The 19,599-nt window shown below is 31.5% G+C and overlaps 1 protein-coding gene across 2 annotated transcripts; it reads left to right on the top strand.

The window, feature by feature from the left end:
• Nucleotides 1–11,041: 11,041 nt before the first annotated feature.
• On the top strand, nt 11,042–14,118 carry LOC145101300 (basic helix-loop-helix (bHLH) DNA-binding superfamily protein). 2 transcript variants are annotated; one of them, XM_079038497.1, is made up of 7 exons: nt 11,042–11,505; nt 12,413–12,950; nt 13,081–13,236; nt 13,361–13,426; nt 13,524–13,589; nt 13,747–13,785; nt 13,861–14,118. In XM_079038497.1, exons 1-7 carry the CDS (start codon nt 11,144–11,146, stop codon nt 14,023–14,025), a joined length of 1,392 nt encoding a protein of 463 aa, XP_078894623.1. In that variant the 5' UTR covers nt 11,042–11,143; the 3' UTR covers nt 14,026–14,118. The 2 variants fall into 2 exon arrangements, with proteins under 2 accessions (XP_078894623.1, XP_078894622.1); XM_079038496.1 differs by having other exon boundaries at nt 11,046–11,505; nt 13,355–13,426.
• The last annotated feature ends 5,481 nt before the right edge of the window (nt 14,119–19,599 follow it).

Raw genomic sequence — 19,599 nt, 5'->3', positions numbered from 1 at the left:
ACGAAATTATACACTTCACTAGTTTTAAAAAATATAAAACTATGCTTCACTTTTGTACTTTACTATCACCACTCCGGTCTTAGGGTTTTAAGACTACAAATTTTCATAAAACAGAAAATATGGGATTTTCTTGGAACACACACTCTTTTCAATTATGAACAAAAGAAAACAAAAAACACACATACAATTATTCACAATTTTGGAACGAGACTTACAAACCATTTTTCATGGAAAATATCAGATCTTCTGGAGTTTTACAAATTACTAAAATCAAAGATGTTACAAAGTTTTTTTTATACAAATGTGCTTATGAACTCACCAACTTTTTAGTTGACGCTTTTCAAAACGACTTATATTCCCAGGGACTCAGTGAACAGGTAATCGGGCTATGGATTTTGGATATTAGCTACATTTTGGAACATCATATTTTATGTCACTTTTGTGTAAATTTGTGAACAAACACAATCTGTAAACAATGTATGTTGGTATCTTTAATGTATGATGTTGGTTGGTATGTTTTCAATTATATTCAATTGTGATGGTACAATACAATGAAGTCATCCACCCCCGGACGTTTCCGTTGTCCCTGTTCGGGGATGTGAGAGATTGGTATCAGAGTATTGTTTATAGTGAACTAGTATATCTGACCATAAAAGATATACAACTATAAACACAACGGAACTAAAACACTCTGACTAAAATTGTACTTTAAAAATATAAATATAAATATTTTACCAAGGTGTACATACATACATGCATACTAGAAAACAATAAGAAGAGTTGGACATCGTGACTAAACTTAGGCAGTTATGTAATCATATTTATGGTAAATATAGCCTGATCAACTATATTTATTCGAGATATGACCAACATGTGTCTAGGAGTGGTCAAGGTGGACAACAAATCTAAAACTCATCAACTATAAATCAAAAGGTTCTAAGAACAAAACAAAATTACATAAAATACTATAGGGGTGTTTTAACATTCTACCTATTTTCTCGTATGTATATATTCTCATGCAGAGACTATAGCTGGATTCCACCACCCTAAGGACCCATACTTCCCCCAATCAGGGGAATGAGGTTGGATTGAGGAGGATCCTGAAGACATAGAGGAGGAGTTTGAGGAGGAGGAGCTCTACGAGGATGAGGAAGGAGATGAGGGTGAGTCGGACGCAGAGAGAGAGAAAGAGAGAAAGAAAGAGAGTTTTATCAATTTATGTTGAATGGATTTTTGATATATTACACAAATTCATGGAATATATACCAATAAATGTTTCTAATAATTCTAAAAAAACTAGCCCATGATGAATTTGAAGGCATATATGATATATAGGAACTAGCCCATGTAAATGTTTCTCCATGGGAGGGCTACCTACCATCTATAGAATTAAAGGTGAATCAATCTCCACAAATTAACATATATTCTCCTCAAAAAGATCTTGATCGCCATGATTATGTCAAAACCAACAACATGGGAAAGCCATACACTAAGGCACACCAACATCTAACCCTTGAGATAAGAAAACAAAATGATTGGTCCATCCAACATATCAAAAATGATTATTGACATTGTGGTAATTAACACTCTTTAGATTTATTTTTGTTATCTTTGTAAAATGGATTTTTTATTTGTGTTAGAATTTTTTTTTGCATTTTGGGCAGAAAAAATTTGTGTATTTTCCTACATTTTTTACCGTTGTACTTTTCCTCGGAAATTCATAGGAAACCCCTACGAAAATATGTCAAAGTATGACCAAAAGTGTCACAAAAAAACATTTGTAATAAAACCGTTTTTGGAAAGGGGAAAAGACACATTGACCGTACTACGTATTGCATATTTGCCTATTTAGTTCCTTAAGTTATTTTTGTGCCTTTTAAGGGAAAAAAGTTATTAGTGAACTGTCCTTTTAGACCTTCTATCTTTAGTAGCCATTTTCTTGTTCCAGTTATGCATTTTACCATTTTAAAGTCAGTATCAGATTGTAAAAGTCAAAATCATGGGCATGTAAACCGGTAAAATGCCATTAGACTGTATCGACTTGGGCTATATCATCTTCTGCAATCGAGACTATATCGAGTTATGCAATCAAATATCTTCGATTGTTCCCTGGATTTGTTAGTGGAGTCACTGACAGGAAGGAAGGAGAATGTAATGTCCACAGATTTGGACTAGTCAATTTAGAGATAATAAGCGTTAAAAATGACTTTTTGATAGAAGATTATTTAGAATAAACAACCTTAACCAAAGTTATAGTATATGTTACAAGGATTTCATACATATAAAGAACGCTGGAATCCGACTTATAACGAAGAAGTTATGACCCGTCAAAGTTTTGCGATTAAACAAGCACAACTCTGCGAATCATATAATGTTAATTTTGACGAAATAATTTTTAGCCTTATCCATCTAAACAAAAGTCATAGTAGACGTTAAACCGAGAGCGTGCATATAGAGAACGTCCAAATCTGACTTCATTAGAGGAAGTTATGATTTTTCTAAGATTCAGTGTAGCAGTATATAGTCCGAAAATCGAATTTTAGATTGATCGAATGATAGTTGCGACAACCTAAAAGAGAATTAAACATCTCATTAATAGGAGGTCAACGATATAAAGACAATCGAAAACGGACGTCGGATAACAAAGTTATGAATTTTTAACGAACTTTAAATGTCTAAGCCTGTTAAAATATAACTTTAAAAATAAAGCCAAAATTAGCCGACGGAGTCTAAATGAAAGTTGCCGATCATGTCGATACCTACGTGTAGATATAAACAGAGCTTGTATGCGAAAGTTACGGATTTTAGAAGGTAATTAATTTTCGGATTAACCTCAGAGTGACACGTGGCATGATCTAGGCCACACCTTCTTCCCCATGGCTTGACACCTGATCGTGACATCTGGACTTGGTATACCCAACGTAGCTTGCGTACGCCCATCATATTACAGTACGTCCAATGTTCCCTTTGCGTACGCCCCGCGTACTCGGTTGCTGCAGTCTATAAATAGATGGTGTTTTTCACTCTTTTCTTCACACCTCTTCAACCAATTATCTCCTAATCACTCTAAACCCTCTAAACCTATATCTAGCACCTCCTAAGTGTTAGTGGCAAAGCCCAGAGCACCAGAAATCCCCTAGAAGAAGAGCTTTCGGCTCAGAAGTTCTGCCTGCACAGAGCCCGGTTTCTTGCTAAACCACTTGTAAGTTGAGTTATACTTACCGTACTTAAGTATAACTTATGTTTAAGTTCATTATCATTATTATAAACCTATAAAAAAGATTTATTAGTGATTCCAAGTCATTATGCTGATTGATCTACTTATAGGGATGATTTCTAGGCTAGATTAAGTGAGGTGTTTAAAATGAGATTTCCAAACAGTATACTTCGTATAACCAAACGGACCCTACCTCTTAGTTATACTTACCGTACTTAAGTATAACTTATGTTTAAGTTCATTATCATTATTATAAACCTATAAAAAAGATTTATTAGTGATTCCAAGTCATTATACTGATTGATCTACTTATAGGGATGATTTCTAGGCTAGATTAAGTGAGGTGTTTAAAGTGAGATTTCCAAACAGTATACTTCGTATAACCAAACGGACCCTACCTCTTATATGTTCCTACATGGTTGTTTCTTACTTGATATATATATTGATGTAGACTTTGATTTAATGATGAATCTAGACTAATAATTAGTCATAATAAATATTAGACTAAGACTTAGTGATAATGATACTAGGTTACATTAAAGGAAAAGACAATTGTTAGAAGCGAAGCGCTGTCCGAATTTCGAATCATTAGTTTAACAAGTAAGTACATAGTTACTTTCATCTTACACAAATATGAAGTATTTAATAATAATACATGCTATGTGTGCTTATTATCTGTGTTCATGATATATGTATGCTAGATGAACGATTTATACATGTTTTACATGATTTAAACTGTATATATGTATTTTTATATCTATAAATATATTAGGAAAATATGGGTAAATGAAAGATGATATGGATGATGAGAGATGAAAGATGATATAGATGTTGAGAGGCGAATGATGATGAGAAGCCTTGACTTTAAAGCTGATCCGGTTATCTAGCAGAGTATAGATGACAACCACATACCATTCTCGACAGTCCAGTGGAATGCTAGCAAGCTCGCAACCTGTAGGTGTTTTTAAACCACGTATTCACCAGATGTACTCTAAAAACCTTCGCAGTTCTTCCTTATAAATAAACCTTGACATATGTGCCTAATTGATAACATTAACAGTTGTGCATAATAGATAACATTAGCAGTTGTGGCTAATAGATAACATTGGTAGCTATGGACTTAGTGTCTGTTAGATAAACCCTGACAACGATAGACTTCATGCCTATTCCTCAGGACAATCCTTAGGAATAAATAAATGAAGAATAGATGATTCTTAGGGAATATCCGTAAGAATATAGAAGATAATGGGGATGATAAATTAGGTTAATTGTTTGATGATTAAACATAATAATTATATTATTGTGGGTTGAAAACCCTATGTACTCACCAGGTTTCCCAACATGACCCACTCAGTTTATTGTATTATACGTGGCTATATGAAAAATACATTCCGCTGGGAGATTCAAAGAGTATTAGGCCACTAGTTTAATTACTGTAAGACTTGTAATATTTCACTATGCTTATGTTTATATATTGACGATGACATCTCAATTTTTTAATATAAATAAAATACATTTCTTCGGAAATGTTATGATAATATCATTATCATGTTTTTTGGGAACAAATTCTACAATATTGTTCTTCAAAAAGGATACTTTGATTTTTAAATAAGCATAAATAAATCGGTCTTTTCTGGCTGGGAAATTGGGAATGTCATAGAGAAGGAGACGAACAATGAGATTATCAGATTCCGACTTTGGCAAAAACCAAAAAACCCTTGTCATTGATCCATAACAAGTTCAGTTATAAGATACATCATGCTAATGATTTTTAGCCTCATCAACCCACGAAAGAAACCCACTCTTAGGTCCTAGCAGATTTCACTACCATAAATTGGCAAAATTAGGTTAGAATTGAAAAAACCAATTTTTTTAGAATAGAAGCCCTTAAGATATCCATACTTCCACAATGGCACATCACCATCATTTCTTGTTTGGATGCAGCAAAAGAAGAAGAATGAAGGAGATGAAGAAACTTAAGAAGAAGGAACTGAGAAAAAGAAGGAAGTCTTCACAAATAATAAGGCATGGACTGGCCACGTGGTCAGTGTGACATCCCTTATTTTTCAAAACAAAAAAAAAACTTTTCTTTACACTTTAAAAATTACAATAACTTTGTTTGTGGAAAATACTAGTATAATAAAATATTTTGCGAAAATTGTCTCGTTTTATTAAAATGTCATGAGTAAAGATGTTGTTTCAAAATACAAAACCCTAAGGATGTCAAAATCAATACACAACATATGTTACAATGTAAAGACTTAATGGTCCTCAACACAAGGGCGGATCTACATTGGATCCCGGGATGCCCCTCAAAAAATTCCAATAGTATAATTTTATCCAAAAATTTTTGTTTATGTTGTGATCCTTAATATAAATATGTTTAGCAAAATAATAACAAAAGTTGTAGTTGGTTCAGGTGGTTATGGTGATAGGGCATTTTTCTTGAGGTTGTAAGTTTGAACCTTCTTACTCACATTTTATTTTCTTTTATTTCTGCATCTATATAAAAGGATTTTATATAGCATCATACGGATTTTATACCTATTATATTATGAACTTGTGAAGATTAAACACAAGTATTGTGTTTTCCAAGTGGTAAAGCATTGAAATTTTAACTTGGATGTCCCTATTTCGAATCTCGACCTTGACGTAGGTGTATTTTATTTTGTTTATCAGTTTCTATCCTATACCCCTTTAACTTTTTCCTTATAATTCTAAAATTGTCCCACGTCGGCCATAACATAAAACATAGTTCCCATACATCTATTATATAAGCAACACAATCTTCTTAATTCTTAGCAAGTTAAACTTTACAATGAGTTTGAGTTTAAACCCGAAACTGAGTTTGGAAAATCGAAAAAGAAACCAAGAAACCGAACACATCAGTTTGGGATACACCTTTACTCTAACCCTAGCTCTGCCACCACCTGAACATTGTTGTAGGTTGTCTCTTAATAACTCGTCATCCTAAACAAGTTCTAGTAGCTTTAACCCTATTACTTGTGATGCATATAATTTGAGTGGATCAGTTTGGGAAATATGGCGAGACACATAGTGTTTTCAATCCCATAATATTATTATGATAATAATTTATAATTATCAATCCTGCAAAACTAACTGTTGCCAAAAAATATAGATAAATCTCATAACTTAGATATTTATAAAACCTTACACCTATACATACCATCGTAACCGATTCTCACAAATCCTAGTCCACGATTATCAGGAAGAATCAACTCAACTTGTGAATCATATATAGAAATGGTTGGACTACAGAGCTAGGGGCTTCCTTGGTCAGTGTAAGTCATGAAAGAAATTTAATCCATCGGAGTATTTGATGAATATGGTAACCCATTTCATTTACGTTTATGGGTTATAAGTCCACACTAGCAACGTAATTCACAAGACCGTCTAGAATGATTAAGTGTTGTCATTTTACCTTAGGATATGAACATACATATTGTTTTAGTTTCCTGATCAGACCCACCATATTCGGCTGTCCAAAAGAATACTATATTGTACTTTGTTGCTTAACCCATACATCGACACTTGATAATGTCACAAATAAAGTTCTACTCTCTGTTTTTATCCCACATACCATTAATATGATGCTACCTAATATCCAACTTAATTGAACTTAGCATCCTTTATAAGTCTTATTTCATTATTATGCAAGACTATAACACTTTTAATTAACTTACAAAACCGTTTTCCTGTTTATACCATATTATCGCGATACAGTATACGACTATACTTTTATCCAACTTAAGTAGAATTAATCATCCCCTTATATGTCTTAATTTAAAACTAAACCAGACTATAATATAAATAGTCAACTTTCAGTACGTATTCCTTGTTAATGCAATATTATTATAACAGATGGTATGACTAAGTATTCCTTTAACTTAATTTGAACTAAATATCATTGACAAACCTTAGTTTGTAACTAGAGTAGTTCAATATTCATTATTAATAAAGTATTCACGATACTACCACGATATAGAGTATGTTTATACTATTTTCCAACTTAAGTGGATAAAAACACCCTTTATATGTCTCGGTTTAAAGACTTAGACAAGATTAAAATCCTTGTAATCAGCTTCCAATAGTCAAGTTGTTTAGATAACACTATCCTAGTTTAGTGTGTATATTTAACACAAAATATCATGTATTTAATATAAATTCATCTTTTAAGTAATAATACTTTGATTAAGATTGTCATGTAACATATCGTATATACACATAAATAACCATATCTGCTTCACACATTGTATGTTTATCAAATATATATTTAACTAATATTCCACTTAATAAGCAATTAATTCATAAATAAACTTTCAACAGATAATTAATACTTTTTATAAATACATTGTATTAAAATCATGTTCATAAAAGTAAATACGCACTTACCTGATATATGTGAAAGACTCGCGTGAAAGTCAGCTCTTTGACTGACGCTTTAGTTTTCCTTTTTAAACAACCTAAATACGAATATTACTAAGTCTTAGTATTTGTTTGTATTTATAAAGTTTAATCGTTATAATATTTTTATCAGATTTATCAATAATCCCAAAAGAATACTAACTTATAAATGATAAGGAACAAACAGATAAGATCATATCGGAAGTAGGATCCTTTTGGTATATAAAGATACACTGTTTGGAAAATCCACTTTACACACCTTAAAAATCTAGCCTAAACATCACTCCCGTAAGTATATCGATGAGTATAACAAGTGATATTACTGATAAATCTTATTTATAAGTTCATAATAACGTTTACAAACATAAATATAAGGTATAGTTAAAGTACATTAAGCATAACTCAATTGACAAATTGTTTAACAAAAAACCAGAAACTCGACAGACAAAACTTCTTTTCGTTAGACTCTGTGACATCTCAGATCCATGCTAAAGTACTATAAAAACCAATAATATTGGAATCAAAATGCGGGGGGGGGGGGGGGGGGGGGGGATGAGCAAATCACGTAAGTTATTTATAATCTGCTAGGGAAGTCTACGCTTAGCGTAGGGATAGTGCTATGTGCAGCGTAGGATACACTTAACATATGTATAATGCTACACTCAGTGTAGTGGTGTAGGCAACAAACCTTGAACCTGGTGCTGAAATGTGGCATCAGACGCATGTAATTTTTCGAATCTTTAAAAATTCATATATCTTTCATACGCTCCGTCTTTGGCATTCTTTATATCTCTATGATCGTCTTGAAGAACACTACAAATTTCTTTTAGGCGTCAACAGCTAATTCTCATTACATTTTTGCTTTATATTTTATAAAGTCTTACACTGTTAAAACTCTAGCAAAATTCATAACTTCTTCATACGAACTTCGTTATCGACGTTCTTTATATCGTCGATTTCATATTAAATAGTACTACAACTTTTATTTAGATTGTTTCGGCTAACAATCAACCGATTTTTATTTTGATGTCTGTGTCACACACTATTATACTGTGTCGCACTCGAAACTTTGAAAAATCATAACTTCCTCATATGTAGTCAGATTTAGGTGTTCTTTATATACACACTTCTCTAATTACTATTACTACGACTTGTGGTTAGATCACTTAGGCTAATAAGCAACCTACCTCCAACTCATATTTTGACACACATTGTCATGCAAGGTTGAACGCGAAACTTCGAAAAATCATAACTTCCTTATACGAAGTCAAATTTAAGCGTTCTACGGGCTTGTGAATAAGACTACTGAAACTTTAGTTAAGATTATTTATCATAAATAATCTTTTATTTTTAATGTTATTTTTTCTTTTAACGACAATTTTTATATTAAGACTTTCTTCAAATATTATACACTAATAATATTTGGCCACATAATGTGTAAACAATAATTATTTATTAACTCATAATGCATACGAATAACGATCATCCCATTCAAGGATTTTATTTTTTTTGATTAAATGCATAATTATTATTATTATTACACCTCAAACGTCTAGCCCGAATTTGGAGGCGTTATAGTCATCGTTTTAGATGAGGAAGCCACTGGTTGACCCCTTCATTTCTTACAAAATGACATGTTAGACCCGACAAAACCAACTTTATTCCCTTCAAATGCATGCAAATAACTTAAGAGACTAAATGGACAAATGTGTCACACATAGTAGTGCTAATATGTCATTTCTCCTTCTCGGAAATATGGAACTCCCTCACAAATATTCCTAGCAAAGGCATGTGGGAAAGTCGTGGATACTTCATATAAAATACTTTTCTTGGAAATTTTAGAAAATTACAAGGAAATCCATAGAAAAGGTTTTTCCATAGAAAAGGTTTTCTTAGGGGGGTTTTCGGTGGACACAAAATCCCTTGGAAATTAAAGATTATTTCCGAGAAATTTTCTTTAAAATTTGTCTAGGAACCGTTGCCTTTTTCTAGTGGAGGTATACATAACTTTTACATACACTTGCATGTAATTAAGAGGTTTAAAAGTAGTAAAACAATATATGTTAGAACTCATTTTTACATGTGCATACATTATTTTGGGTGTTCTAATGTGAAATTTTAATTAGGTCTGACAATGGAGCGAATTTTGACTATGATCCGATCCAAACCCTTAATAGTTATATAGGTTTGTAGCATGGTTTTGATCGATTTACCCGTTAACGACCCGTACCCGCTAACCTTTTTATTAAAAGGGTCAGGTATGGATCACCATCGATCCGTTCCGCTTATAATCCGCATCGTATAAATTTTAGAATTATATATTTATATTTTATAATGTCTAAAGTTTACTTTTAATTCCAATTGAAAGTCCAAAGAGAAAACTGTTTTTACATAGGTCTTGAGGACTCTGACTTCTAGACTTTTAATCATCTACTAAGAATCATGTGATGTCATTCATTTGTATTTCATCAAGCAATCACCAATTTCATTTGTATATCAATAAAGTCATTTATCAACCAGAAAAAAAGTTTATAATTGTTATTCTTTATCAATGCAATCGACGGTCAAAATTAAATCAGAAGTTATTACAATAATGATTTTAATTCCAATCGAAAGTCCTCGAGTGTAATGTGTTTTCTAAATCAACATTTGTTTTATTTGATAAATGTTGTTTTAAGATTTACAAAAAAATGCGTTTGATTATTCAAAACACCTATGGGTTACGGGGCAGGTTTGTATATATGTTGATTCGGTGGATAACAGTATGAGTTTGATTATTCAAAACCTTACCGGTTACAGAGCGAGTTTGGATCCGAATTTGAAATTTGTTAAAAGGGTTTGAATCAAGATCGATTTGCTGGAAACCCACCTCATTGTCAGGTCTAATTTTAATAGCATATATAATGATGAATTTAAAGTTGATATTTCATGGTTCAAACTAAGATCGAGGTGACAAAAAGGATATCTAGTCATTTCTTCTCATCGTGATCGGCAAAAAGAGTTATCTATCTGTTTCCTATGATTTTAGTCAAGTGTACCTTGAGTATGTACCTAAAGATGGTGTATCATGTATGTTTAATTTTGTATGTCTAGCTAAAGAGTCTATCTCGATTCTATCTATACTCATATATTTGACCAGCAACGAAAAAGCACTTTCTCTTTGGGTATCCCAATTCACGACATATATGATTAGTAGGACAAAAAATCCAAACTACAGTTTCGGGTTTTTATCATTCTTGTTTCTTTTCCTCCGTTTGAATGGCATTTTATGTACTAAAAGTCAGAGGACACTTTCTTACACTACAAATTCATGCTGGCCCATCCATTAGTATATAATAATTGTCCACCATCTAAGTGGAAGAACTGAGGTTGCATATTTTAGTGTAGGCACTGTGCACTACACATGATATGATATTAATTCATATTAGAACTGCAAACACTCATACATAGTCCTCCCTTTATATTCCAAATCGCCTACCTCCATCCCACCTCAATACCCTTATGTTTCTGAACGTAATCAGTAAGTGTGCAATGGCTGAACAGTGCAATGAAACCTCTGTTGCGACATCTTCTTCTGCAGCAAAGTGGTGGCCGGATGTACATTCAAGTTCTCTCGGCTCCTGGACGACCGGTGGTGCTAATTTTGCAAGTAACCAGCCATGCACCAACCCTCAAGACCCTAACTCGAATTGCTCTGGTGGAGATGAAGATGTTTCTATTTCTACTTCGTTTACAACCAATGCTTCAAACAACTCTGGGCTTAGCATGGAGTCTTCTCGAGGTCTTGTAGAGAAAGCTTCCACCACTGACTTGTATGGAGAGGCGGTTTCTGATAATCATCATCTCTGGAATCAAGTTTTCATGTAAGTTATTAAACGAAAACGACTCAACACTTGATACCTAACTTTACAGCTTTTTTAAACGTAGTCAAGTGATTGTTTCAGTGACTCGGCTAATAAATTAAACCAGTTTTTGATGAAATTAAAAGCAGCCTGAAATAAATATACAAGGCAAAGAATTTATAAAAATCGTACACATACATAGGCTAGCTATCGTCCATTTACAATAATTAAATTCACTACAATATGTGCATCATGATAAAAAAAATTATATTATACATTCTACCATAAAAGATAAAAAGATGTTAAATTTATCGTTACAGTTTCATTTTTTGTTTGGATGATTATTAAATCGTTAAACTTCCTAAAACACTCTAAAAGCAGGTAAATTTTGCAAAATATTTACCGGTAATTGGTTACCTGATCCGTTCATATAATTACATGGCCTGCCAAAAACCGATATATAGGTTTTTTCCTGACAATATAATTTATACTTTTTTTCCGAAAATTGTCTTCTCGAAATATTGTAAATAAATAAAAAAAGGACTTATTTGCATAAAATTGGAAAAAGTATATATAATTTTTATGAAAAAACCCTTAAAAATTAATTTATTGGTAACATGTTCATATTAATAAATTTACTCCTCATCAATTATTGGTAATGGTAATGATGAGCTCTTGATTGGTAGAGAAGGGAAAACGGAATCCTTCTCGAAGAAGAGAAACCCAAAAGGTTTTTTCTAGTGGGTTCCTTTTGTTCTTTCCATTCTTCCACTTTACTTTAGCATAACCTAACATTCTCATGTATATTTTATGTTTATCACCTCATAATTTGTATAACTAAAATATGTTTGTATATTTTATATACATGAAATTTGGCATACATATCTGTTGTGGTAGTAATGAGTAAAGTATATACGTACACATATAGGGGAGTGGGAACTACAGGGGAACTGCAGAATATATCCACTCGGATGTTTGAACCAGCTGCTTGCGATTATTTGAAGAAGATGGACAGTGGATGGGAGTTTTCAAGCCCAACAAATCTCCACCAATTTCAAAAGAGTTTTAATGGATTCAACGATGGCGTATTTCAAACTAAGAATCCATCTTCTGTAAGTACTTGGTCGATTGCGCCCCCAGATGTGGAAACAAATCCACAATTTGATCCATACAGCAGTCAATTTACAACCATCAAGAACGAACACACAGATAGTACTGATATTGAACGTGGGGGGTTACTCCGAAGAGGATTAAGTAGTCATGCTATTGAATATCAAGCAGAAATCAACGACATGGTTGTTGCTGATAATAACAAGTATTATTACAATGGTATGCCGGATTTGGAATGTGCTAACGGAAGGGGTTTTGTTGATTTGGTTGCTTTTGGCAGCTCTTTAAACAAGCCACCATCAGGTATTGTGAATTTGCGGGACCAAAGGAAACCAGACATCAATAGTTCTTATCAGGCAAGCTCTCTCTCTCTCTCTCTCTCTCTCTCTCTCTCTCTCTCTCACACACACACACACACACACATATACATATACATATAATATACCTTAACTTTTAATATTTAACGTGTCATCACAAAAATGGCAGCCAATAAGAGGAAGAAACAGCAGCACACTTACTAAAGTCAATGGAAGAGGGAATGGAGTTGCGAATGATCAAGGAAAAAGAAAGAAATCAGACGACCACTCTGGATTACTAGTAAAGAAGCCTAAGGTTGAGACATCTACAGTTTCATCAACTAAGGTATCCATCAATTCATTTTGTTTAAATGCAACCTATTAGAATCTGCATTAAATTTTATATGATGATATTTTTAAAACATATTAGCTAGCTAATACATTATATGAAAAATCCATACAAGGTTCAGCTTCCTAAAACAAAGCTTGGGGATAAAATAACAGCACTTCAGCAAATAGTATCACCATTCGGCAAGGTACTCAAGAACACAGGAAACATGATCGATCGCCTAATCTTTCCTTGAATTACCTTTTTTTTGCGACTGGAAATGTGACATTCGCTTAATTTTTCAGACAGATACAGCTTCTGTATTATGGGAGGCTATTGGTTATATCAAGTGCCTACAAGAGCAAGTAGAGGTAATACCTTCTTATATATATATTTGATACTGCATATACGTTGTAAAATATATTTACTTAATTACCACAAAATACAAATAAAAGTAAATTTATAGTTATCATCAATCCCACTATAAAAACTGCCGGTTATCTAATACAGTTGTTATACCTTTTGCAGTTATTGAGCAACCCATACATGAAGACTAATATCATCAAGGTGAGAGGAAAAAAAAATACTTTAGGAATTACAATCCAAATTGGCGAAAAACTAATTGCTTGTTTTGGATTTCAGGACACATGGGTGAGATTCGAAGCAACAGATCGAGGAGATACAAAGCTAGATCTTAAGAGTAGAGGTTTGTGCTTGGTTCCCACATCATGTACTCCTCAAGTGTACCATGAAAACAATGGATCAGACTATTGGACTCCAACTTATAGAGGATGTTTCTATAGATAGAAGGATTTATATCTGTTTAACTTCGGATAGATAAGCTCAAGGCAACAACTTGTTTGGCTATTTAATTTTTCGCAAGAATTTATCGTATATCAACGTCTTTGTCGTGAATTATATTAGTATATATATGGATCTATAGTTCATGTATAAAGCTAAGTAATCTAATTAACTATCTCCAAATGTAACACATAAAATGGATAGTTGATAGTGAAATTCATATCCTTACTTTTACTAACTTTGATTTATGTATAATATGATGATACATAATGAACTTAAAAATGCTTTAATATGAGAATTAGATGCTTTCTTCTTCGCTTGTCTCTTAAACCAACTTTTCTGTATTAATTCGCTCCACTTTGTGTTACAAAATAAAAGAATGTGTTCCCAACTGACCACATCATCTCCTTGCTTTGCGAGGATACGGGAGAGAGCTCACATTTGGCATTAATGATACCAAGCAGCCCTTTCATAAATAAGTCACATATCATTCGCATTGCCACCCTGCTTGAAGCCCTCGATTTTGAACTTGGGTCACCTAAAGGGAGTGCTTAATTACCAAGTCTTACTGAGTTGAGCCATGAGGTGGTGGTAGTTAGAGGATAGTGGAGAAGGCTCAACTTTGATGATAATATTAAGCAACCCCTTTGAAAACTCTGTCGCACCCTTTATACTAAAGTTGAATTTTGAATTTGCTATGGAATAATTGTTAAGTAGAAAATTTTAATACGAAAGAAAAAATGTATATGATTTTTTTTTTTAAATATTTCAAGTTTTCTAGTATAATATCAACAAATAGTTATAAATATATAATGTAAGATTAATAAAAGTTATTAAATACAAATCAGGTTATAACATCTTTAGTCCAAAGGTTTTGTTTCATGGAAATATGGTCTCCAATCAAAAACTAAATTAGCAAGCTTCATCTGCCATCGTAACATTATCAGTTTTGGCTAAATATAATTTTTTATTAAATTAAACAAATAAATTGATTAAATAAGAAATTAAAGAATTAAATAAAAATAAAATAGCATAAATATGATATTTATTATTTTGTAAAGTAAACTATAAAAATTGAATTAGATTAAATAGTTAGTTTGGTTAAAAACGTAAAGTTAAATTGATAGATTTGGGCAAAAGCTAGTCTTTGATTAAGATTTAACCAAACTAACATTTTGAGGATCATATTTTTTTAGAAACATTGTTAGGAAGTGGCTAGTCTTGAAAATGTAAGGAGAATAGTTATTTATATTTATTTATGGCCAAAGTGTGAAATTAGAAAGTGAAAGGGTGAAAATTAACACTGTAAACTAGCTATCTTCTTCCCCACTTCTTAGATATTTTGAAAAAACATGAAAGAGAAGGAAGAATTTATTGCATGTCAAGCTTATGAATGTGATTAGAAGTGAATTTTGAAGCATTGGTACTGCTAGGATTTTGTTAGAAGCTTTGGAAATATATTGTTACTCATCATATTCTTCTTATCTTCGATGTTAGGTTTTGGAGGAAACTCCAAATCCGAAAATCATTATACTAGGATTATTTGATGGAAGTTTCAAGTGAGTTTTGATCACTATATTACAAATCCATTTCTACTTATATCACTCCTACTTTGATTTTGAGCTTTTATTAGTTTTGAAACTTCAAAGCTCCAATAATTGTGGAATCCAAAATTTAACCTGTTTTTAAGAAATTAATGTTGATTACAAGTTTGCTTTGATTTTTTTAAACTACATCTAGGTTGGGGAATCCACCATCATTATGCAAAAATGACATACAACAGCTCTTTTTTGATCCCCAAACATGTATTCATATCTCTTTAGTCATACATTTTTTTTCATCGAAAGTATCACCGTAGGTGGTAACACCCTAGACATCTTATGGTCATATGAAAATTCAGCATAGAAAAGTGTGACCATAGTATAAAAAATATGATTATTTTGTATGGATTTTTGTTGTTGTAAATTGTAATCAAGGATTTTATCGAATATGTCGCCATTATTACTTTTAAGACACAAAATTTCATTATTCTAGTGTTTTTGTTAACCATATAGCGACATGAATGTGTTTTTACTGTGTCATGTGCTATTTTGTGTCACATAAAATTGTAAAATATGACTATAGCCTATCTTTTAGAGACATAAAAATATGTAAATTGTGGCGAAAAATAATTTAAAGTGATAAATATAATTTTAACCACGGTTGATTTTTAACATATAGTCACATAAATAATAATTAGCATGAACGTTGGTATATATATGACGATTTTATATATTTTTGACACTGAAAAATAATTAAATGACTATAACTTATTTATAGTGACTTTGTTATTATAACAGGACAAAGATTCACTTTATAACCATAAATTGTTTTTCAGTGTGGCCTATTTTAACCTTTTGACATACATAAATTTATGAATGTGACTCTAACACCTAGATTTTCATACTAGATACACCCAAAAAATTCATTTATTTACAACCTTATAAAAAATTTTAGTGTACACTAGCATTTTCAAATACAAAAAGTTATTACAAGAAATCGTAATGACATCTGGATTCGAGTCAATCGTTACAATCAACCTGACCTACACATCATTAACTAAACATAGTAAGTTATAAAGCTTAGTGAATAATTATTAAAATAACAGAACAACATATATCATCATATATTAAAAAACCTTATCATCAATAAATAAATATCACATCAAATATAATAATTTTATTTATATCAATTAGTCATTGTTTCATAACTCCTTATAAGACCTACAAGTATTATTTCATATAATTGATTTTTTTTCATATAACACAATTAAGGTTAAGTGGTTCACCAAAGAATCATCACTATCATTATATACTCCTTTGGATATATTTCATCCAAAGTTAGCACTGTTATTTATCCCTCATTGCTTATTTCACCAAACAATAATATATCAACATCAATTATATATATATATATATATATATATATATATATATATATATATATATATATATATATATATATAACAACGTAACTTTTAAACACCATTTTATATTATAAAAATATGCTTTTACAAAAACTTTCATATCATCATAAAAGTTTGTAGCTTTTGGTGTTACAAATAATATCAACAACTAAAGTGTAAGTGAAAAGGACTAAAAAACCTTCTTTATTCATATTCGTTTTTTCTGATAGCACAATCTATCTCCACTTTTATATCTAAGTACATATCACATTTAATCAAAGACGTCAAACAAATGTCTTGTGAGCTACATGGGATTTTAACTCAATAGCATAGGCCGACATAGATTTTAAAAGTCATAAATTCATCGCTAACCATAGACTTTTGCATATATTAACACATAGCTAGTTACAAAGAAATCCTAACACATATGCCCCCGATTTATAATCGAAATACAACTCTATCGCCTCTGGCTTGTAACTCAAATCTGGCTAGCCAACACAAGTTCATCCGCATAGCATGGCCTTGGAATAAACACTTCATTTCGTGTCGTCAGGTCCCCTATAATAGCATCTCATATGTGTCATCTTTGCATGTTATGAGCTTCAACATGTGCGACACATTTTCATGTCACGTGCTCCAAGATTTGTGACATATTTTCCTAGCACAGGCTCAAATAAAATTAATCATCTACTTCCTAGTACTCATTATCAAATTACACAATATCCTTAATCATACAGATGTCATTTTACGTCCCTTATCATATACAACTTTCATCTATCTTCTAACACATACATGCATGCATAAATAGGCTTTTGAGCCAATAACTTCTTTGATAACTCATGTTAATTACATAGCTTAACTATATATCTTTTTACTCACTCGTGGAGTATTGTATGGCCTCAACCGCAACTAAGGCATTTCACGCCTTGTTCACAAATAGCATTCCATAAGCTTTTAGCATATAATTACACATATATCTTGTTATGATAACCTTCCTTAAGGTTTGCATTGCATATGGAATTATACTTTTGGTACTCAATCGTGGAATATTGCATAATAATCATCTACATAATAGGCATTTTACGCCCTTTCCTCGTATTTAACTCTTCTAATACTTATTCCATATTTTTACTTATACAGGCATGCCAATAACTTTCATAAAGTCACAATATTTGCAAAACTTAAATATTATTTCCATACACACCCTTGGAGTATAGTGTCTTCTTAATTACAACAGAAGCATTTTATATCTTTTATCACATATAACTTTTATAAACTTTTGAATTATATTCAGATGCGACATCTGCCGAACAACTTTGCCATAAAGATTCCTAGCGTTTATACAATATAGGCTTCTTACCAACATACCAATTAATCAAATACTTAACTATAGAGTTTAGCAATAGCTCTTGTTGCTTAATCATCAAGCATATTATTTGATAAGCTTAACTATATACCTTTTAATGACATTCCTTGTTGAAATCATTTATATACTTGGCATGCTTAATCTTTATCACACCTAGTGACGTATTCACACTTTTCAAGTAAAAATATTTACTTGTTATGTACCCATATAATTCACATATACTCACCTGACTAGTTAGTGACGACTAACTATTATCATGGCATCCGAGTTCATATGAAGAAGTTAGGTAACGTACCAAATCTCTTATAATCATATAAACTTACTAATACATCTACCATATGGGTTAAGACATGTCGCATCTTGTAAATGGGGGAATCACGCTTTCGGATAATTTCCGTATCAACTTCAGATGGCCATAACTTCTTCATATGAACTCCGATTTTGTCAAACTTTATATTCCCATGATCATCTCGGAGTGAACTACAACTTTTCCTTAATGATCCTTTACTAAAAACATATAAATCTTCTTTTATAATGAGATAAGTACAAGGATGTACATATTACATTGCCAAAAACTTTATCCTTTTGCTACTTGAACTCACCATTGTATGTATTTAAACCATATTATAACATATAATTTGAGATTTTAGGGTCGTTTCATATATATATATATATATATATATATATATATATATATATATATATATATATGTGTGTGTGTGTGTGTGTGTGTGTGTGTGTGTGTGTCTCGTGGGAATCACGGTTACAAAATTAATTAAACTTTATAGTAAAAACTCAAAATTATTAAATAATTATTTTAAATAAATTATTTTAAGTAAATTATTAATTAAGAGATATTTTTTAATTATATAAAATTATAATCATTGATTCAAATAGATGCGTGAAATTATATCACCTTATGATATGTATTAATTTCATTTTATTTTTCATTCTAATTTATTAATTTAATATAATTAAAGTGAAAATTTTAAATTTTGAAATTTGAAATCAAGAATCAATAGGTTGTCAAGTGGCATGACATTAATTAAAATGCTTAATATGATGACACATGGCAAAAAAATATTCTTTTATAAGGATATATATATATATATATATATATATATATATATATATATATATATATATTAATATCAAAATATACATAACCCACATATTGTGCCACTATACACATCGACAACAATAGGTGTTAGAGTAAAATTACTTACATAGCTAGTCAGCACACCAATTCCTACTTCGGTCTCAGCTTTCC

This window comes from Lactuca serriola, chromosome 4, assembly GCF_051521515.1.
Source record: "Lactuca serriola cultivar US96UC23 chromosome 4, Lser_US96UC23_V15, whole genome shotgun sequence".
Classification (NCBI taxonomy): domain Eukaryota; kingdom Viridiplantae; phylum Streptophyta; class Magnoliopsida; order Asterales; family Asteraceae; genus Lactuca; species Lactuca serriola.
The sequence above is the reverse complement of the archived record's forward strand: the minus strand, read 5'-3'. Positions and strand labels throughout refer to the sequence as shown.